The 24,308-nt window shown below is 37.9% G+C and overlaps 1 protein-coding gene across 1 annotated transcript in view; it reads right to left on the reverse strand.

The window, feature by feature from the left end:
• Positions 1-24,308, reverse strand: part of USH2A (usherin) — an 844,952-nt gene that overhangs the window by 157,884 nt on the left and 662,760 nt on the right. The window contains exons 50-52 of the mRNA XM_077157816.1: positions 18,206-18,427; positions 4,916-5,139; positions 366-576 (exon numbers count right to left, since the gene is read on the reverse strand). Coding sequence (XP_077013931.1) covers positions 366-576; positions 4,916-5,139; positions 18,206-18,427 — 657 coding nt within the window. The remainder of the gene's footprint in view (positions 1-365; positions 577-4,915; positions 5,140-18,205; positions 18,428-24,308) is intronic.

The raw sequence follows: 24,308 nt of genomic DNA on the forward strand, positions 1-24,308 counted from the left end.
TTCTCTTCTTTATTCTCTGTAGAGTTATTTCAAAATAATATGTATGCTTTTTTTTGGGGGGGGGCAGGCACTGGGAATTGAACTGGGATCTCCCGTATGGCAGGCAAGAATTCTGCCACTGAGCCACCATCACGATGCCCCAATATGCGTAGTTTTTAAAGTTAAGATTTTAAAAATATTTAAAACTATTAACTTTAAGCACATCCAGATTATGCCTATTATTTCCTTGCAACTAGTTGGACCCAAAGTATGATGGAATCAGTTGATATGGAGATGATGTCTAAAGTGGAAAAACAAAATCCACATTTTACAGCAGCTTCCTCTGCCCCTACTAACTCTCTGACAGACTGCTCGCTTTCTGTTACCTGTGAAAGAATGCATGTTTACACTCCCCGAATGAACAGTCTCTTCAGCAGATGAGCACAGCTCTTCAATGGATACCTCTTCTGTGGAATCGTGAGACTGTCTTATTACAGCACAAACGTGGCTGGTAAAGTTGAAGTCACACCTGCCACAGTATGCTGTGTCTTCCATAGACGCTGGGCAGAGAGTAGCCCTGCAGTCTTTACTGGTTTCCTAAGTCAAGGGGTGGGGAAAAAGGGAGAAGAAGATTTAGACACTTCATTTAGAAATTTGTGGGGTGGGTTTTTATAATTCTCAAATGAAATTTTCATTCACATCATCAATGGATATCTCAAAATTCATAAAAAAGAAATGAAGTCAGTTTGTGTATTAGAAAGAGCAGTTGCTTTGAAATGGTACAGATTAGTAATAAAAATCCAGTTTTGCAACTTAGTTCTGTGGCTTGAGCAGGTTGACATATGTTCTGAAAGCCTCATGGGAATAAATCGACCAATTTGTTGTGTGAAACAGATAAGAAAACACCTGTAAATGCCTTAAGTTCGGTAGATACATTATAAATAGTAACAGTAGTTGTAAATGTATTATGGTTTCTTTCTCACTTTTCTAATGGAATTTTAGAGAAAAAAAGCCATAATATTTGAGAAGCTGCACTTCTTGTGTTGATGCTTGGAAAGCTGGACCTTTAAGAACAACTCCTTATCCAAGATAAATATTTTATAAACTGTCATTACAATTCTGACTATTTATATTATCGTTTCTCTGATAAACGTCTAAACTTTTTATAATTATTGATAAGTACTAATGCGTTCTCATCTGAGGAAATCTAATATTTAAACATTCCAAATTACAAGATAATATTCTTATAAAGCAGAGCCCTACTTTCCTTTTCCTTTATATAGGTAGCCTAATACATTTAAAATACTTTTGCTATTAAAAATTGATCTACACCCAGCCTCTGTTTTCCATAAAATGCATTAAATTATTTTCAGAAAGAGTCAAAATAAATCTTCTTTAGAAAAATACAGTAGGGCTTCCATTCAAACATGGTGAATTAAGCACCTATATTTATCTCCAGTTCCTCTTAAAGTCGAACCAAATGACAGGAAAGGAATGGTTTAAATATAGAAAGGCAAAGGAAATAGGTTGGGAAATAACTACACACCAGAGAACAAAGACATTTTTGGAAGTTGGAAAGTAGGTGGATGTGGCAGAGATAATGCTGTGTACTCAGTAAAGTCTATTTTCTCCTTTTCTCCCTGGGAATCATACAACTAGTGTGCAGAAAACATATATCCTGCATCCAGATATGGTCCACAAATGTGCAATTATTCTCTCGACCTTTCCACTGTAATCTGAGGATGTGTGTGAAGCAGCACAAGAAGGAAGGAGCCCAGGTTCCTGAGACACTGCTTAGGGGAGAGCTGCTAACTCATTGGATTACAATGCAAAATTAAAAAAAAAAAAAGACTTTCTGTTGAGCCATTACTTACTTGGGTACATCTGTTACCTCAGCATATTCCAGTACACTCTCTAAAACATAAATTAGTACTTTAAGTAGACTGCTCCCTTAACAATAACGATAAAATCCTAAATTATGTGGCATGGGCTTATGGCTAGGTAGGAGGTGGCAAGAAATGAATAACAGAGGGTGGGAGTTGGGGAGCTCTGCCATGGCAAAATATTTGGCAAAACCGTACCCTGGGCTAACCGTGAAGGCAGGCCAAGTGCCTACTGAGCTCACAGTTCTAGGGGAGTAGGTTATAAGATAGAGCATCAGTCATACGTGTGTTTTTGTTAGTGGCTGCATGTGGCAAGGCAGGACAAAATGAGATAAGCTCAGAAAAGAACTGGTGAAATGAAGAGAGTGAGTCCACCAGGAATTATAAGCAAGGCGACAGAATAAATACAGGAAAATGAAGTCAAAGTCTGCACATTGCACACTGAGAATCTCAGCCCCCTTTCCTACCTGGTTCCTCATATGCTGGATGCATATTAAGGATCCATAACTAAGGAAACTTTAGTTGCTTGTTAAGGATGTCGGTAATGTACCCCTGCACAAAAAGCCACTGTGTGAATGATGACCCCCTATTCTTCCCTGGTGAACAGATCGCAGTTTGTACAAAGAGCTTTCAAGCAGAATTCCATGGAAAGAAAAGGGATTTAGAAACATAGAAGGAACTCAGAGTAAAGGAAGAAGAGAAAACTAAAATAGTACCTAACAAGCAACAGATGAGGCAATTAAAAGTACAAAATAAACAACTAAAAAATCCATATGGAATTTAAAAAATCCATTCTGGAATTAATATTTCCAGAATGGTAAAAACAGATACTACTTGCATGAAACAAGAATGGGATGTCACAAATAAATAGCAATCAGCAAACAAGAAAGAACCTTCAGTTAAAAAAAAATATCCATATAGGACAATTGAGATGAAAACCAAATCAATAGAAAGGCTGGAAAACAAAATGAAGGCAATATCTGAACCAGTTGAAAAAGACAAGGAGTTAATCAATGGCACAAAACAAAAACAACAACACAATTAAAAGATCAATTTCAGAGGTCCAAGACCCAATTAATAGATAAAGACAGAAATAAGACAAATATCAAAGAAATTATTAAATAACATTCTCCAGCACTGAAGGTAATGAGGCTTCATACTGAAAAAGTCCATGAAAAGCAAAGCATTATTAATATTACTACTAACAAAATCTACAAAGAGTTACGTTATTATGAAATTTCAGAACAGCATGATAAAATGAACATCTTAAAAAACTTTCACTATGGGTGGTGCAACAGTGGCTCAGTGGCAGAGTTCTCGCCTGCCATGCTGGAGACCCGGGTTCGATTCCCGGTACCTGCCCACGCGAAAAAAAAAAAAAGCAAAACTTTCACCAGAAAAAAAAAAATGTGGTCCCCTATGTAGAAATAAGAATTAGCATCTCAAACACTTCAAAGTTCTGAGAGGAAATGAGTTTCAATTTTGAAAGTTACACCCAGCCAAGATGTCAATGTATTGAGAGGTTAGAATAATGAAAATTTCAGACACACTACCTCTCAAAAAATGTGACCCCCATGTACGTTTACCCAGGAAGATAATCCTAAAAAAGGAGAAAGTAAGCCAAGAAAGAGTGAAACTTGCGGTCCAGAATAAAGGGGCACTAACCTAGAAGAAGGATGAAAGGATTTCTCATGCAGACAACTTAGCGAGGGCCAGTGAGACACTGGGCAGAGATCCGATGAGGTTCCAGTCCAGACTGGGACAGCGGATGGAAGTTTCCAGGACAGAGGTGCTCAGAAAACAGTATCAATGGACCTGACAGACTGCACTTTACCTGTAACATACCACCTGAGAAGGCATGGAGACATATTCTTCTAGTCATAATAACTAAAATATGAATTTTACATTTGACTATTAATTGACCTTCACAAAACCAATTCAAAATATCAGGGATATATCTTGACCACCTTCTTTAGATAATGGAAGCTGTATCTTCCTGGAACCAAATAAGGTGCCTGACTTATTCTCTGGGGAACAAAGGTGGGCAATGATGAAACCAATAGTGAAACAAACAAACTTAGCTTAGGCAGCGTAGCTGTTGACATTGAATTGGCTGATTAAAGTTGTGTCCTAGTCAGACCAATTAAAATAATAACTAACTGTTGTTGGTGGACATTTTGTGTGATTGCTTATTTTATAAAGGGCCTATTCTCTATAAAATTTGGTGCATGATTTAAATAATTCATTACTACGAAGTGTTTGCTGGGACCCTAGCCATTTCATAGTTATTTAACATCCAAAAGTGTATGATACCCACACGGGGATTATGCAGTTACTTCCTTCAACAAGTACATCCCCACTCTCGGTGACCAAGACACCCATTTTTAGCCACCTTCTAATGACAAATTACTACAGAACATGGTAGGTTTTTTTTTTTTAATGCCCATATTTATCTTTTCCTTAAAATGGTATGTTTCCAGAGTTCTGGATCAAGTTTAAGGCTGACACATGACATGGCTGGATGTGAGGCATCAGAGCACAGAAACAGAAATTATTACATCATAGACCTGTTCACAATTTGCAGCTGACAAGAGACTTTGCTCACGTTGCACTGTGCCAAGGAATAGGGTATAAATACAATCTAGTGGATTTTATTAGATCTGAGGTCTCCATCAAAGGAGACTGTTGGCTTATGTAGCCAGAACATCCCTCATTCTGCATCCACACCACCCCATGGGCATGAAATGAAATATTCCCACAGAGGTCCTGGGCTACCTGGGCTACTCTTTCGGCACACAGCTTTTCAGTCCCTGCGCAAATCCCAAGTGCAGGTTAAGGCTTCCTGAGAACAGCTAATCATTATTAATTCCTTTAGAATTCATTGCAATAACATCAATCATCGCAAACTCATTTGGTATTAATATGGATGTAATGTGAAAATGAATAATGCACACAGGGGTTTTTATATTCCTATTTTAGAAAAATAGTTATGAACAATGTATTTCTCTCACCATTGTCAAATCAGCACCTCTGAAAGGTTTTCTATCAATTACCTTCATCATCATTTCAGGTGAAATCTTGTCAGAGCAAACATATTTCAAAGGATTATATCCAACTCCATTACAGCATTCCTGGTTCTTTGGAATAAGTTCAGTCTCACAGCATTTTACTGGCACTGGGTCACTCTTTTTAACATGTGCTTTAGACTCTCCACTGGAAGCTGAGCAGCATATGGTATCTGACATATTCACATAATCCTGCCCACAACAGAACATCCCTGCAACAATAAAATGTTATATATGAATATGAAATAAAAAAAGGGAAGAAAACTAAGGCTGCTATAAAGTTTGGTATAAATGTGTCAGACTCAGGCAGTTGCTGAAATGGTGCAAGAGCTAAGGTAGCATTTCCCTACAAAGGTGATTTAAATGTGCAGTGAGGGGGTCTTCTTACCAAGCGCTCTAGACACTAATTAGGAAAAGAACACACAAGAAGAAAGGTTCTGAAATCACTCAGCTAGGCCAAACTTCTCCCATGCTCCGTCAAACAAGATCTGATTCCTGTCATGAAAACTGCCTATCCCTTTTGTGATAACATCTTGTTACAGAAGGTCTGCAAGACTACATGAACACAGAGGAAAACTCTAGAAATTCACAAGAGTAGAGAGCAAAATATATGCAAACCTTGTTATATGCAAACCTTTTATATGCAAACCTTGTTGCTAAAAATTCTCTTTCCGATGAATTATCAAATTATTAAATTCACAAGAGTAGGGAGCAAAAGGTGACTCAAGCACTCTGGGATAAGAGGCCAGGCAAAGTGTAAATATTAACACCATCCTAGAACTAGAGGGCTTGCCCGAGAAGCGCTGGAAGGTAGTTTGGAGACTGTACATATCCCAGACAGGATCATGTTCCCTTAATCCAGTCCTGTGGGTATAGACCTATTGTAGGCGGGACCTTTTGATTAGGTTATTTCCACTGAGATGTGACCCACCCGATTCAAGGTGGGTCTTAATCCTCTTACTGGAATCCTTTATAAGAGGATAAAACACAGAGAGATGAAATTAAGCGACACTCACAGAAAAAGCTACACAGAAGCTGACAGAGGAAGTCACTAAAGCTGGGAGATGTCAGCAATGAGAGAGGGACTGGGAGAAAAGGACAAGCAGACATCACCATGGGCTTATGCTCACCAGTAACTGGTCTTCAGAGAAGGTATCATTCTTTTGATGCTTAGATGTGGCCATTTTCACAGCCTCAGAACTGTAAACATGCAAGCTAATAAATCTGCATTCTTAAAAGCCAGTCCATTCCTGGCATATTGCATTGTGTCAGCTTTAGCAAACCACAACACCTTGTACATTTTTGCCTAGTTTAGTTTTGCCTAGGGTGCAAACATTTGCTTCTTATAAACCCAGTAGCAATGGTCACCATTCTTCTTTTTTTTTTTTTTCATGATTTAGATTTGGTATTCCCAACTGGCTGAGCATGTTCAATGATCAGATGAATCAACCAGTCACTATTTTTTGAGCCTCCCTGGATTCTGGACCTATCAATGGATGTAGGTGAGAGGGTGGGTGCAGAGGTGGAAAGAGCTTGCTGTGAGACTCACTGATGCCCACACCTCGATGAAAGGCATGTCCACCGGAGACACCAAATAGGTTCTTTTCTCCTATCAAATTCTGTTGAACTGAATTTAGATATTGTCACAGAGCAGACACAGTGGAAATTTAGACACAAAAGCTTAAATAAATAACCAATACTCTAGAGTCATATTAAGCTAGAAATGAAGGCGCCTATAGCCCGCGTCCGAGGGCTAGCCTGCCAGAATTTACATTGTTATAGAGCAGCACTATGTGATGGATGATTCATTTTAATTAGAATTTTGTTTATTTATTATTAATCTCAGCTGATAACATAAAGGACCTCAAATACCAAGTGCCCCAGGGTCCTGAATTGTTTAATTTGGACCTACACAAGCACTTACACTAGGAAAGACAATCCTAATAACAGGCCAAAGAGTTGTAAGTGCTGTTTTCATCATTGGAAGTAGGCACCGGTTTGGCACTGCCTTAAGAAAACTATTCACCCACTACAACCCCCAAAGAGCCCTCTCACTGATTTGTCTACTTTAATGAATACTATCTTCCAATATCTGTTACAATTCTATTTACCTTTAACGAAACATACTGATCGTAACTGTGTTTTGGCAAGTCATGTTTTTCTAAATGTGATCACTATTCAAAGAAATTGGCTTAAAAGTTGACTGTCTTGGGCGGGCCACGGTGGCTCAGCAGGCAAGGATGCTTGTCTGCCATGCCAGAGTACCCGGGTTCATTTCCTGGTGCCTGCCCATGTAAAAAAAAAAAAAAAAGAAAAGAAAAAGAAAAAGTTGACTGTCTTCTTCGGTGTTTTATGAATAGTTATAATTATTTTAACAGTTTCAGGAAAAGTCATCACAAATAAATACAAACAGCAGGGTTACCGATGCAGCTTCAGTTTTGATGGTGGATAACAATGACAATAAAATGGATGAATCTATTACTCACCCGCCCATCCATTCCCCCCCGCCCCCCCAAATTCCTCAGCTTTAAGTTTTATCCTGGTTGGACATTTCCCTGCTACCTTCTGATCAGACATCTAAACATAACCTTGAATTTTGTTACTGTCATTTTTTTCTCTAGCAGTTTTCTTAACACAATTCACATTTCTATTTTAAAGGGCAATCAAAACCTGGAATCCATGCCCTTTAGAGAGCAGAATACACTGTTCCTCTTCACTCTTAAATTACTCCATGGCTTCCCCATGCTTTAAAACCAAAATACAGATATTGACCTAAATCCAAACGTCTAATCACTCATTTGGTTGCTCTGAGGGACTTTCGACAGGCCAGCTAAAATTTCGATAATGCACTGTTTTCACCCTCGGAAGAAAAACGCTTTCTTTCACAAAAAAACTTCATCTTTGTTTCACTGAATTAAAATTTTCAGCCAAGATTTCACTCACATAACAAGAAGTGACTCCCTTTCTAGTTTCTTTGGTAAACCATTACTTCTTTAATTATTATCAACCTTGTTCCAGTGTGATAAATTGCTAATTACTTAATACCCTAATCAGCGTTCATTCTTTGCACAGATAAACTGTGACAGTGCCATTAATTTAAATAGTAATTTCACTTAATGGCCAGAACGGCACACCAGATTTTTATGCAGCATTTTCTGAAGACTGCATCCATCACTGCAATATCCTGACATAAAGATGTCTGACATGCACTAACTCACTTAAGGAGAGCAGATGTTGCAGAGCAGAGTTTGGTAGTAATTCCCATAGTGCATCACTTCAGCATGAATGAGCTGCAAATTCAGAGACAGACAATCTTCTGAAACTGCATTGCAATAACTTTTGACCCCTACCTAATTTATCACATGTAGCACTTGACTTTTGAACTTTGACACAGAGAATGCACAATTTTAAATACGCCCAAAGAAAAAACAAAATAGGTCATGTATTATTGATGGATTGATCTATTCTTCCAGAGGCTCTTCATTAAATTTGTACAAAGGTAGAAAGTCTCTTTGAACAAGAGGCAGATATTATTAGAGCAGTACAGCACTCATTGACCTCGTAGATGTTTATTTTTCAGATCAAATGAAGATATTGTATTCCCTTGGGTAGCTTCCATTGTATTGGAAACAACCAACAAAACAGTGAAGGAAAGAATTTTTCTTTTTACTTACAATATTATGACTACTTCAAATATGTTACCGATACTTATTTTGCAACAAGGGCTGGAAAGGAAAGTATTTATCAGCATTGCAGTCTCATGAAATTTCTAAATTGTAAAATCTGCAAAATGATTATTGCCATTTTCTAAAAGAAGACCAAGAAGTATGAATCATGATTTTAAGGTTAAACTAATAAGTAATAATAACAACATTATTACTATATTGTTACTATAAAAACAATATAGTAATAAAGAACAGACTTTGTAATATGACAAATCTATGTGGAAATCTGGGATTGACCGTTGTGACCAAATTTTAAATCAAGGGATTCTATTTTAGGCCTAAAAGAATAGCAAAACACACACACACACACACACAAAGGTTTGAGATTAGTCCTTCTTAGGACAAACATAAAATTAGTGAGAGATACATATTTCAGTGTTGTTGACTGCATTCACAGTGTTGTGCTCCCATCACCACCATCCATTACTAAAACATTTCCATCACACCAAATAGGAACCCTATACATTTTAAGCCTTAAATTCCCATTTCCAATCCCTACAGCTGGCTACCTATATGCTAGATGCTGACTCGATTAGTTTGCTCATACTGATTGTTTCAAACAGTGAGCTCATACAATATCTGTCTTATGTAATCTGGCTTATTTCATTCAACATGATGTCTTCAAGGTTCATCCAGGTTGTCACACGTATCAGGATTTTATTCCTTTTTTTTTGGCATGGGCAGACCTGGGAGAATCCAACCCAGGTCTCCCGCATGGTAGGTGAAAACGCTGCCTGCTGAGCCACCATGGCCCACCCAGGATTTTATTCCTTTTTTATGGCTGAACAATATTCCATTGTGCATATATACCATATTTTGTTCATCCATTCATCAGCTGATGGACACCTGGTTGCCTCTATCTTTTGACAATATGAATAATGCTGCTATGATGCTTGGTTTGTAGGTATCTGTCAAGCCCCTGCTTTCAAATCTTTTGGGTATATACTTAGTACTGAGACTGCCAGATCATAGCACTGAAGTACATATCTGAATATGATCAAAAGGGAAACTGTCAGATTGTATATATGGTAACAGAATAAAAACTTTTAAAAATCTATGGTACCACAACAAACAGTGAATCCGAAGTTAAACCCTGGATTTTAATTAATAGTATAATTATAAAACTGCACTATCATCAATTGTAAAAAATGTTCCACACCAATGCAAGGTGCTGGTGGTGGGGCGCATAAGGGAATCCTGTATTTTATGCATGATTGTCTGTAAACCCAAACTTCTCTAAAAAAGCAAAAAATAAAATAGTGAGAGAGCATTATATAGAAAACATATGCATATTTGCCTCTACCAGTAGATGTTTGGCTACCACCACAAAACAGAAAAATAAAAAGGGGTAGAGTATTAGTGCACCCCACACACACACGCACAAATCGCTGCAATGTTTTATAGCAGAGCAAAGATATAACTTTTCAAAAATTCCTTATGTAATATGGAAATCTTTCCAGGAAATAGTCTTTAAATCCTCTTACACCCTGGACAGATTCATGTAGCTAGCTTTCCCTCTTTGTAAAGTTCCCCAATTCCTCTGACCTAACAGAGAGTAATGGTTATTCATCCTATTGACGGCATGGATCAGTGTGGTAAGTATTCTCTCCCAACACAATCCTCACGTTTGTGAAATCTTCCGAGTTTGTATGGACAAAATACATACTAGAAACCAAGCAATGTATTCTCTAGTTGCACATGGCTATCAGAAAATTCTACCCTCTTTCGATGATGGAAAGGCACTAATTTTCAACTTTTCATGCCAGGGGATATAATCAAGTCCAACCCGAGAGTAATGGCATAGATGATAAGACAATACAAGCAAGCACTAAGAAAAAAAATGCAGTAATAAAGAGGTTTAAAATGTATTCAAAGAAAATGGTTAAGAATACATATCCACTGAAATGACGCGCGTGACTTTCATCCCGAGATAACTGTATAACGCTCCCACACAACTCATCTGCCCAGAGAGAGCACTAAAAACATAAACGCCACCCCAGCACTTCTGTTCCAACAGCATCTGTTAATTCACTCCATTTATAAAATACATATTGACAAAGACAACTGAACTGGGACCAGGGAGATTTGATTTGGTGTGAGAAAGTCAATTCAATGTGATTTTGTTAAAGGGCTCCTGCAGGCAAATAAAAGAGTTTAAGTAATAAAGTACATAAAGAGATGTTTTACGAGCCAGCCTGGTCTCATGGCAGGCACACAATGCCAAGCAGTGAGAGAGGCCAGGCGTAGGAATGATATTAAGAGATTGAAGCCCTCGTGTAGCAGGGATGGTGTGGTGGGGTTGAGGAGAATGAGGGCCATACGGATATTCGGGAAGGTCACTGAGGTCACAGTTATTAGGGAAGACAGGAGGGAGAGGCAGCAGAGAGAAAAGATACGAAATCTATTTTTCAAGTGAAACTTACAGGAAGGCCAAGAAAAGAAAAGAGATTTTTTTCTTTCTTTTTAAAGTATCATTCCTTCAGTCCATCATGATTACCAGAGTTGAGGGAATTACAGAATGTCAAAAAGAACTCTAGAGCTAACTGTGTTTCACTGGAGTAATATCACAATTTGCCTAATTAGTATTTACTGAATATGGAATATCATATTGAATTAAACAAAGATGTGGTCCTGAAACTTGGATCTGTGCATCCATGGATGTGTGCTGATTTGAAAGTGTCATGCACCCCAGAAAAGCCCTGTTCTTTTAATCCTGATTCAATATTGTAGGGTGGGACCCTTTGATTAGATTGTTTCCATGGAGATATAATCCACTCAATTGTGGGCGTGACCTTTTGATCACACATGGAGCTGAATCTTAATTAGTTAACTGGGAGTCCTTTAAAAGGGGAGACATTTTGGAGAGCATTCAGAGCTGACAGAGCCAACAGAGATGCACAAAGAAAATGCCCCTGGGAAAGCTTGGTTTGAAACTAGAAGCCAAGGGGCCAGCAGACTCCAGCCATGTGCCTTCCCAGCTGACGGGGGTTCTGGACCCATCGACCTTTCCTGAGTCAAGGTATCTTCCTCTGGGTGTCTTAGTTTGGACATTTTTATGGGATTGTGAGCTTGTAATTTAACAAATTCCCTTTATTAAAAGTTGTTCCGTTTCTGGCATATTGTATTCTGGCAGCTTTAGCAAACCAAAACAGATGGACATCGAAGATGTTTGAAATTGCAGACAAATTTTTGTGTACATCCTACATACTTCTAATTGAGGCAAGGATTCATAACTTTCAACAGATTTGAAAAGGGGTCCACGGCCCCAAAAGACTAAGATCCATTATTCTAATGGATAGTAAACTCGATTTCTTAGACCAGGTGCATGTTACTTTTTAGCAACAACATCCTAACTGGTTTCAGTGACTTCTCTTTCCTTCTCCACATTCATTTTGCCACCAGGATCTGGTTAATCTCTTTAATTTGTGATTCTTATCATATTGACTCTTCCTTAAATACTAAATAATGTCCAAATTCTTCTTTGCTGCTCCAGCTCATATCCACTTCCTGAAATGCAGTGTACACCTCCAACAGATCAAACTGATCACTAACACTTGGACCTGCTTTGCAGATGACTAATTTCATTTCAGTTTAAACTATTCCCCTTACCTGAAATGTCCACCTTCCAGCTTCACCTCTCAAATTCCTACCCATCATCTAAGATGCACATCCAATGGTACAACCCCCATTTAGCTTTCTTTATTATTTTAACTCGTAGTAAGAACTCTGAATGTATTTATCCCTCTCTTATTGCCTATGTGTGTTCTCACAGGTACTTTTCTCCTCACTAGATTGTAAATACTTGGGGAAAAAAGTGGAATCAGCCATTTGTATACTCATAAAGCACCTCGAATGATATTTTGAATATCATCACTATAAAGTATATAGCAGTCAAATGATGGAATATGACAATTGACTAATTAAAAAAAGCTACAGACAAACAAAGGCTCTACAAAGACACATTTTACTGAAATCTTTTAACTTTCTTACCCATCATGCTTACAAGGAAGACAGCACTTTTGCATCCTCATCCTTGCCGATGGTTCTGTATTCACCAGACCCTTTTTAGTCACCTTCTCCAAAGGAAGAGGAAATACTTGACCAGTTGGTCAGAGCACAGAATAACTAACTAAATGCCATGATTTTCTAATAGACATGGTTCCTATGTCTTAAAGTAGCATGCGTCAAACATTTTTTCCTCAGGACTCCTTTACACTCTTACAAATTATTGAGGCCCTAAAGAGTTTTTGCTTATTTGGCTTATAAACTATTGATATTTTCTGTGTTACGATTAAAAACTGAGAAAAAATTTTAAAACATTTATTTAATTAATTTATAAATAACAATAATAAATCCAGAACATATTCACATAAATAACATATTTCTGCAGAATAAACATATTGTCCACACCAAAAATAATGAGTGAGAAGCGTGGCATTATTTTATATTTTTGGAGGCCTCTTTAATGCCTAATTTAATAGAAGACAGCTAAATCTTCATATCTGCTTCTGCATCCAATCCATTGGAATATCACACTATGCATCCTCTGGAAAATTTCATGGCACATTCATGAGAGAATGAGAGTGAAAAAGACATATAATAGGTTAGACACAATTTGAGAACCACTGCCTTAGAGTCTAGCACTCATATATAGCACATTTCTTCTGGCTTTTGTATGCATGTAGTAAGCAGTCCAATGGCAGAGCTTATAATGTTTCTCTCTATTTTTTTCCTGGTCATCCAGAAAATGCTTGCAACCTGGTTGCTATGTTATACTGGGCCTGATTATAAGACTTGATAAACATTGATTTGGGTGTGTTGGGAAACATCTAACACTTGTTCATGTATCAACATTGTTCTAGTTTGCTAGCTGCTGGAATGCAATATACCAGGAATGGAATGGCTTTTAAAAAGGGGAATTTAATAAGTTGCTAGTTTACAGTTCTAAGGCTGAGAAAATTTCCCAATTAACACAAGTCTATAGAAATGTCCAATCTAAGGCAGCCAGGGAAAGACACCTTGGTTCAAGAAGGCCAATGAAGTTCAGGGTTTCTCTCTCAAGTGAGAAGGGCACATGTCGAACACAGTCAGAGTTTCTCCCTCAGCTGGGAGGACACATGATGAACACGGTGTCATCTGCTAGCTTTGTCTCCTGGCTTCCTGTTTCATAAAGCTCCCTGGGAGGCGTTTTCCTTCTTCATCTCCAAAGCGCTGGCTGATGGACTCTGCTTCATGGTGCTGCAGCATTCTCTGCTCTCTTTGAATTTCTCATTCTCCAAAATGCTTCCTCTTTTATAAGACTCCAGAAATTTATCAAGACATGTCGTCATTTAATCCAGTTTAACAACCACTCTTGACTAAATCACATCATCCAGGGAGATGATCTGATTACAGTTTCAAACATACAGCATTGAATAGGGAATGGGATTTTGATTAAAACATGGCTTTTTTAGGGGACACACATCCTTTCAAACCAGAACAAACATGTATCAACAACTGCTTAGAGCTTAAGAGTACTCCCTTCTCTCACAGGGAGTTAGCATCCCTTTTTGGTCACTGTTGCAGAGACTTCTGAGCATATCTCCTAGCCTCCTCTGTTTTTAGGTGGGGACAGATAGTTTAGTTCAGACAATAGGATGTTAACAAAAATATCTTCTATTTCCAAACCTGGCCAATAAGAAACTCCGTGTTCCTCCATTTTCTTTTCCCTTTCTGGCTTCAGGGATAGACATGACTCAAACATGACTTCAGAAGCTACCTGCTGAAAATGGCAGTCTCTGACAGCAAGGATGACTGCATGGAGAACTCAGCTGCAACTCTGTTCACCGCCTTGGCATTATCATATGAAAAAGAAATAACACCCCCCCCCCATGTGTCTGAGCCTTTGTAAATCTAGAGATTCATTTATAATAGCAGTTAGTGTTATCTGAAGTAATTCCTAGCAGTGTGATTTGAGGAATGTTTTTAACTTCTTTATGTCTCTGTTGCCTCATCTGTAAAGTAGAGATAATAGTAGCACATAGCTCATCGGGTTACTGTGAGGATTAAATATATTAATAAATATAAAGCACATAGAACTCAGCTTGGCAAATAGTGAACCTGGAATGTGGTTTACTATTGTTATTGTCTTATTGTCTCATTGTCCTCATGTATATATTTTAGGCAATGCGCAGTCTCTAGGAGAATTACTTAACTAGACTCCAGTTATCTTTAGAATGCAAATCTCTTAAGTCAAGAAACCAAGGGAGAAATTTAGGGGGTAGTTTAGAAATGACTGCAGTGTCCATAGTGGACTCTTGTGTATGGTATGATTTAAGATGTCACTCATTTTTAAAGAAGATCCTGGGAGGTTAGCTTTCATTGTTGTTGGTTGGTTTGTTTCACCTGGTGTGCCAGTTTGAAGCTATTATGTACCCCAGAAAAGCCATGTCCTTTGATCTTCATTCAATATTGCTGGGTGGGATCTTTCTGATTGTTTCCATGGAGATGTGACCCACTCAACTGTGGGTGGTAACTTTTGATTAGATGGTTTCTGTGGAGATGTGTCTCCACCCATTCAAGGTGGGGTTGCTTACCGGAGTCTTTAAGAGGGAACCATTTTGGAAAAAGCTGTAGAGCCACCAGAACCAACAGACCCTCAGGGAAGCTGTTGAAGACAAAGCTAACAGGTTTCACCACGTGCCTTTCCAGCTGAGAGAGAAACCATGAACCAGAGAAACTCTGAATATCATTAGCCTTCTTGAAGCAAGGTATTTTTCCCTGGATGCCATAGATTAGACTTTTTGCCTTAATTTGGACATTTTCACGGCCTTAGAACTGTAAACTTGCAAATCAATAAATTCCTCTTTTTACCATATTGAAATGCTCCTGATGCTCTGTGCCATCTGTTGGAGGTAATCCTTAAATTCCTGAGGTCAATGACAATGTCCTAATTGAAACCTATCTCTGCTGTAGATGGGACAACTCTCCCCATCACTATTCTCCAGACAGTTAAGGCAAGCAATAAAATGACATGGGTAAGTCAGCTTACTAGTGTATATATGAAAATTTTCTTACAAATATGCCTCCACTGGATTAGATTAAAAAAAAAATAGGATAGGGACACCTGTATCTAGGGGGAGTCAACTTATAAATTAGTCAATTTCTTAGAATCACACTTGTTGGCGGTTCAAAGATAAAATAAGAAACTTGAAATAAGAGTTTATTTTTACTTCAGAGAAAGAGATGAGCCTTTCCCACACTGAGAACATTGACATTTAATGGTGAATAACTTAAGTCAGCATTTTTTTACTCATTTAGGATTTCATGGTGCTAAGAGTCTAATATTATTTTAAGGTGCGAGATTCAACTATACACGGGATTGGTTTTTCTGATTTTGGTTGGGTAATTTTGTTATTGATGTGCCTTCTTAATGGTTTTCATCAGAACTCTGCATACAAAGGATCTATTAATAATACTATGATAATAGATTTAAATAGTTATTACTTGTATTACTGAAGACTCTTTAGTGGTTTTTAAAAAAAGAAGAAATTATGGAATGGTGGTGTAGAGTCTATACATCATCCCCATCGAGATATTATGATGCTGAAATCACACCCAGAGAGGGGCTGGAGTGCCAACACTGCTACTTGCAGGGGTGGATTTACCATGAAGCTAATAAAGCTTGAGTTTCAGGGCCCTTCACTTACCTGGGCCCTTCCAATGCACACATGGTCACAAGCTCTTACAGAATTTGCAAAAGTAAAATAGTTGACTACAATTTGTATAGCTACTGTCTTTTACCCCTTTCATATGCCCTCTCCCCCATCACTATTCTCCATCCATGATCTCATATTGACTGGAGAATGAGTGGACATGGGAACTTTAGGAATCTAAGAGGAAATTGAGTTGGGGAGACATTGAATTTGGGTTCAGTAGGTATATTTACATAGTTTCAGTCACTTCTATCAAGAGTTGGTAAAACATGAATATGCTATTTTAACTGCAATTGGGAAAGATAAGGAATGTGAAAAACTACAGACTTCTAATTTGGATTCATATTAAGGGAAGCTTCTAAGAAAGAAAAATTCAATAGAAAAATAAATGAAATATGAAATAAAAGGTATAACTAGGAAAAAAATCAATTGAAAATATTCTGAAATAGAAGAAGAGAATTGTAACAAATTAAATTTCAGATCACATCAAAAACAGTGTTATATTAAAATAAAATGATGGATTTAGAATTGAAGCAATGCATAGGTAATTTGTTTGATCATACAAATTATGAAGAGGAGTAACTCATAAATACATTGGGAAAATTTATAATTCTTGCTGATTTTACCCACATACTGACATCTATGATAACGTGGAACTCAAATTCAGTTGTACAAAAAGATACCCTTGAAAAAAACAGTTAGTGGTGTTATCAATTCAACGAATACTTAAGACAAGTCACTGCAAATCACTTTAAGACAAGATAATTTGAAATGCCCTGAAATCTTTCAGAAAGACAATTGGTAAAGATTTGCTCAAATGTGGTAATAATCTTAAACATTTTCAAGATATTACAGCATTGAGTGGTGAAGCTTAAAGCCTTGCTTCTAAACTTTACATAATAAAATTAGAAAATACAGCTTTGACTAACCATGTGAGGGAAAGGACAATTATTGTTGTATTCTCTCTACAGATAATGACAGTACAAAGCCATTGTCATATGAAGAGGTGATCAAGGATAAAAGCTAAAAAATGATGGGGAAAAATGTATAAAGAATAGGAAGCATTTTAAAACAAAAACATAGTTTTTTAATCTTGGTGTCTGCTAGATATTTTTTTTTCTCTTGGTCCAGGTAGGCTCCGGGAAGCTAGATTTTTTTTTAGTTTGCAATTTTGGGAATTTACTTTCCCATCTCAAAGAGATATACATTTTTATATCTTGTTTTATTTTCATAATTTTGTATTATTTTCTTGGAAAAAGTCCCCTAAATTGTAAAAAGTTCAGGCTCTACAAAATTCTTCACCTGACCAGGTATGTCATCTTGGGCAAGTTTGCAGTCTCTGCACCTCAGTTTCCTCATTGTAAAATGTGGATAATAATAGCACTTAGCTTTTAAGATTGTTGTAATGATTAATGAATGAAGTAAAATGCATAAAGCATTTGGCACAGTGCTTGTCAGACAGTTAGTAGCCAATCAACGCAATCAATGATAATATTTACTAACATTAGTGTTAGTTTCATAGCTACAAATGGATAAGGGAGTAAAGGAATTATGATCGAATGTCATTTTAATAATTTTGTATGCTCTTAATATTTACCTGATCAAGAACCAAAGCATTCATGTACTTTTTTTTTCCAAGTGGGTGGAATTTTGATCAGCAAGCTTTTATGAAATGCATCAAATCACACAAAAAATACAAGGCTAAATTTTCACTTGTTATACAGTCTGCACCTAATTGTTTCATTACGTATCATTAAAGTGAGCTTTCAACACTTACTTGCTTTAAGTCTAGGGTCAATTTCACACCTCTCTGCTTCTCAGTTCCTCTATCTACTGAGAGGCTGACAAGGGCCCCTTACCTGGAAGGCGAATGTACACCACGCCCTCTTCTTCTCCACCACAGCACTCTAAATCTTGGCTCACAATCTGTCCACCGCAGCACTTCTGGCCATAGCCATCATGCAGCCTCCCAGCACAGCAAATCTGGTTTCCTGAGGTGGAGTAAGGCATTCTGCCACAGCAGGAGTTGCCGATGCCAACAGAAACCCGATTGTGCTGTTCATCTGGACAGCAGACTTCACCTGTCAATTCAGGACAATAACAATCATTGCATGAGTTAAAAAATCTGCTATGACACACGAGTAAGTTTTATCACAATCATCCTGCAGATCCCAACTGCCTGACATAATTACTGGAAAGAATATGGTCCTACTGGAGTTGTGCAATCTCATTACATACATTTTCAAAATGCTTGAATTAAAGACATATAAACATGTCTGCGCATTCACATTTACACATGCCACTTTAGAGGTCAGTCTGTGTTACCTATTTCCTCTTGGATCTCCTAAAAACTGGGCACATTAGATATGGCGACATGGATTATGTGACATTAGAAACGAATTGTCGAATATTTCTGGTATATTTAGTATATTTTTTTTGGAAAGTAGGAGTAAATTCAAAACCAACTGTTGATAAATTTATCTTGTCTATGATTATGATACCATTGACACAATTAAATTTATTTCTAAATACAATACTGCCAATGGAGAAAATCAATTAAATGAGAAAAGTTAAAAATGTGATATTCAATCAGCGCACTGGTACTTTGTTGAGCTATGTCAGGCACTGCATTTCAATAATATTGTTGCTCCCACATTCTTCTTGTGATATTTTGGTCTGAATTTAGCCATTTAAACAAGAGTGCTCACAGAAACCTGGGGTAAATATTGAATAATAAGCCATATGTAGAGTGCAGACAATAGGCTTCCTGTTGATAGAGAAATAGCTTAAAATCAGGCCTTTTATGAAGCTGAGCCTACTTATAATAAGTCACTCCTAGAGGACCTCTTTTGTTGCTCAGATGTGGTCTCTCTCTCTAAGCCAACTCTGCAAATAAACTCACTCTCTTCCCCCCGTCATGATGCTCAAGGGTATATATTTCCCTGGTAATGTAGGACCTGACTCCCAGGTATGAGGCTGGCCCTGGCATTCAAGAGATTGAGAATGCCTTCTTGATTAAAAGGTGGGGGGGGGGGCGGGACACAAAATAAAGTTTCAGTGACCAAGAGATTCCAAATAGTGTCTAGAGGTCTTTCTGGAGGTTATTCTTACACACTTCAGCCAGACACTGCAAACTGCCACAGTATGCAAAGTCCCAACCAATAACATTCCTGCAAACTCTAAAGAATACCCTGGGCTCTATCTAATATTCTAGAAAAGTTTTGCTTAATAAGTTTATTTTTTCATAAACTTAAGGCTTCCAGATTGTTCCTATGCCAGATAAGTCCTGAAACCCAGAAGTACTAATCGCTCCAAGAATATCAATCAGTTTTATTCCTCTACCCCATAAGGCCAACATCCCTTTCCAGTATGAAGAGGTTAAAGTGCTCATTGTTCAGATATCTCCATAGACTGAGAGAAAGATAAATGATAGGGAGGAGGTGTAACTGAGTAATTAAGATTTAACAAATGATTATGACTATTGAGTCATTATATAGGATATTTCTTTTTAGTTTCCACTGTATTAGAATATCCAGAAGGATACACCTGAAACTGAGGAACTGTAATCCAGTAGCTTTGATCCTTGATAATGATTATATAACAAAAAAGCTTTTATTGTGTGACCATGTGATTGTAAAAACCTTGTAACTAACTCGCCTTTTATCCAACGCATGGGTAGATGAGTAACAAAATAAAGACATTCATGAAAATAATAATAATAAGTCATGAATATGAGGAAAAATACCCCTATGCTAGCTATGAACAATAGTTGTAGTACTACTTTAATAATTTTCATCAATTGTAACAAATGTAACCACTGTAAAAAAAAATAGTGAAATTACAAAAAAAGTGCTATCATCAATTGTAAACTTTCCACACTAATGCAAGAGTTGGTCGTGGAGTGGTGTACGGGAATCCTGTATTTCAGATTGTTCTGTAAACCTACAACTTCTCTAGCAAAACATATCAGGCCTTTTAGACATTCTATCTCATGGGCAAGGAAAAAGAAGCTGGGGCATTTTCAAGATTTCTAAGGCAAACAGGTATTCTATACTGAGGAAAATAGTGTAAGTTGTCTGGAATTCTAAGTTCAGATCTGATACTTTTGGAGAATTCCCTCAAAACCAAAGACAAACACATCCTTACAGACGAAAAGTTATGGTGCCGATAGCATTAAACATTTGAAGCTCTGACAGGATCTTACGAGAGAAAAATTTAGAACTTCAGGGGCCACTCTGGGGAATTTGGGATTAGAATAAGACACTCTTTTCACTGTGCCTTAGGGTCAATAAATTCAAATGTTCTCAATATTCAATGATCGGGATTCTTCACCAAATTGGTATGAATGGGGCCTCTACAAGACAGGAGATCTCTAAAAGACAGAAAAATTCTAAAATTGCTTCCCACAAGGAAATCTTAGAAAAGACTTACAAAAGCTTGGAGGATCTAAAACCCAGACTTAAAGTCTCCTCTCCCTCTCATGACCCAATTCTGGATTGGTCTTCCCCCTGAACCACTGCACCCTCCACCCCTTACTCTGCACCCCTTCTTCCTGCAACCTCCTTCCTGCACCTTCAACAGGCATGCTTCCCTTCCCTCCACGCCCCTTCCCAACATAACTCTCTCATTGGGCAACATCCCTTCACTATGTCTTGTAACATAGGTAGGTATGATGACCAACATGGTGCATCTGATAATTTATATAAGTTGATCCAGACAACATCTATATAACCTACTTAATGACTTTCCAAACCTTCTTAAGAGAAGGCCATCAAACCCCTACGTTGGATAAAGGGAGAGTCAGTTACAAGGTTTTTACAATCACATGGTCACACAATTAAAGCTTTATTGTTATATGATCAATATCAAGGATCAAGGCTACTGGATTACAGTTCATCAGTTTCAGGTGTGTCCTTCTGGATATTCTAATACATATTCTTCATTTAAGGTTGCGTTAGGAGCATACAGTCCTGGGCTTCCTGATCTCTGACAATCAGTTCACCGACTCATGAGATCTGCAGGTGTTAATACTTGGTCAATAAAAGCTAGATGAACTTCTTACCAAAATGATGTAACACATATGGGACAATATTTAACCACAGATAGATAAAAAAAAATTATATGAAAACATGACACAGATTCTTAAATGCAATCCCTGAGGTCTTTCCTATTCAAATTTTATTGTCAAAAATCTAGTCCTGTAAACTAGGGAAAAAAATAAATCCATGCCTGATTTCAGAGACAGTTTAACTTCCACCCAAGGAATATTCTGGGATCAGTAAGGGTACAGACGATATCACAGCTTCTAAAAACAGAAAAGTGGATAGCAGACTATCTGCTGGGCACTTTGAAGGTACTTTGGCTCAGAAAAAGAAACACAAGATCAGACAAAATTAATAGCTTTTCAGATTAATCAATTAGCTATACTAAAGAACAAGGATATCTCTATACCTAGGCTACACACAAAAAAGACACCTGCCAATGCTGGAAGGAAAAGGGACACTGCAAGAACATTTGCTCTAACTTAGCTAGAAAGACAAAATCAGAAGAAAAGGACAGACTCTCACAGAATGACATCTCTCTGTGGAAGTAGCTGCTCTGGTCTGCCTGCAATTGCCTTTAACACAAAAGGGACGATGTGCTTATTTGAAACTGTTAAATGCACCAAAAAAGCCATATTATTTTAATCCAATTTTGTGGGGGCAAAGCTATTGTTGGGTGGGACCTTTTGATTAGGTTACTTCTATAGAAATGTGACCCCCACCCATTCAAGGTGGGACTTAATCTGCTTACTGCAGTCCTTTAAAAGGGAGACATTTTGAAGAAAGCACAGACACTTGAAAAATAAAATGTCCTAACAGAAGCCAGAAGGACCCACAGGAGCTGAGAGAAGCATTTTGAAATCAACGTGAGAGAAAAGGGCCAGCAGATGTCACCATGTGCCTTCCCATGTGTTCTAGTTTGCTAGCTGCTGGAATGCAATATACCAGAAACAGAGTGACTTTTAAAAGGGGGAATTTAATAAGTTGCTAGTTCACAGTTCTAAGGCCAAGAAAATGTCCCAATTACAACAAGTCTATAGAAATGTCCAATCTAAGGCATCCAGGGAAAGATACCTTGCTTCAAGAAGGTCAATGAAGTTCAGGGTTTCTCTCTCAAGTGAGAAGGCACATGGGGAACATGGTCAGAGTTTCTTTCTCATCTGGAAGGGCACATGGCAGACACAGCATCATCTGCTAGCTTCCTCTCCTGGCTTCCTGCTTCATGAAGCTCCCTGGGAGACATTTTCCTTCTTCATCTCCAAAGGTCGATGGCTGGCGGACTCTGCTTCTCGTGGCTACGTTGTTCTGCTCTGCTCTCTCTGAATCTTTCATCCTCCAAAATGTTTCCTCTTTTATAGGACTCCAGAAACTTATCAAGACCCACCCAAATGGGTGCAGACACACCTCTACCTAATCCAGCTTAACAGCCACTTTTGATTAAATCACATCTCCAGGGAGATGATCTCATTACAATTTCAAGCATACAATACTGAATAAGGATTAGAAGAAATGGCTGCCTTTACAAAATGGGATTAGGATTAAAACATGGCTTTTCTAGGGTCCACACATCATTTCAAACCAGCACACCATGTGACAGAGGAACCCGGACACCATCGGCCTTCCTTCAGTGAAGGTATCCTCTTATTGATGCCTTAATTTGGACATTTCCATGGACTTAGAGTTGTAATTTGTAACCATAAATCTCTTTTGTAAAAGCCATTCATTTCTGGTATATTGCATTTGGCAGCTTTAGCAAACCAAGTATGAGGACTTTCTAGGCAATTGCTAAAACAGAAGACTTCATAACCAATTGCTACTGGGGCTATACTCTATACTCAAACTCTCCCACCTTTCTCTCAGTTCCTCCTAGAAATAACACATGGAGGAAATATCAAATACCTCTCAAACTATTCCTCTGTCTTTTTTTGCCCTTTCTTGAATCAACTTGCTTTTTCTGTTTAGTAATACTAGTGAATCTGTTGGATTCAACCCAGTGTTTAATCATGAAATTTTGATAAACTGGATGATTTGCCATATTCCTATGTCTCATTTTCCTTTTTGTAAACTGGGAACAAAATTCCATGGCATCACTTCCCCAAGTTGAATTCTTGATATTCTCACAAGCAGTGTGGACAACCAAAGCTATAGGCTGAGCCCCCAGTCTTGGGGTTTGTTCATATGAAACTTAACCCCGCAAAAGATAGGTCAAGTCTACTTAAAGTTTGGGCCTGGGAGTCACCCCCAAGAGAGCCTCTTTTGTTGCTCAGATGTGGCCTCTCTCTCCAGCCAATATGATGAACAGTCTCACCACCCTCCCTCTCTCTGCGTGGGACATGGCTCCTGGGGATGTGGACCTTCCTGGCAACGTGGGACAGAGATCCTGGAATGAGCTGAGACTCAGCATCAAAGGACTGAGAAAAACCCTAGAATGAGCTGAGAATTAATATCAAGAGACTGAGAGAACCTTCTCGATCAAAAGGAGGAAGAGTAAAATGAGACAGTGTCAATGGCTGAGAAATTCCAAGCAGAGTCAAGAGGTTATCCTGGAGGTTATTCTTACACATTAAGTAGATATCACCTTGTTGTTCAAGATGTAGTGGAGAGGCTGGAGGGAATTGCCTGAAAATGTAGAGCTGTGTTCCAGTAGCCATGTTTCTTGATGATGATTGAACAATGATATAGCTTTCACAATGAGACTCTGTGAATGTGAAAACCTTATGTCTGATGCTCCTTTTAGCTACTATATCAACAGATGAGTAGAACATATGGAATAAAAATAAATAATAGGGGGAACAAATGTTAAAATAAATTCAGTTTGAAATAGTGGTAAATGAAAGCGAGGGGTAAGGAGTATGGTATGCATAGTCTTTTTTTTTTCTCTATTATCATTTATTTCTTTTTCTGTTATCTTTTTATTTCT

The sequence above is a fragment of the Tamandua tetradactyla genome, chromosome 4 (assembly GCF_023851605.1).
Source record: "Tamandua tetradactyla isolate mTamTet1 chromosome 4, mTamTet1.pri, whole genome shotgun sequence".
Classification (NCBI taxonomy): Eukaryota; Metazoa; Chordata; class Mammalia; order Pilosa; family Myrmecophagidae; genus Tamandua; species Tamandua tetradactyla.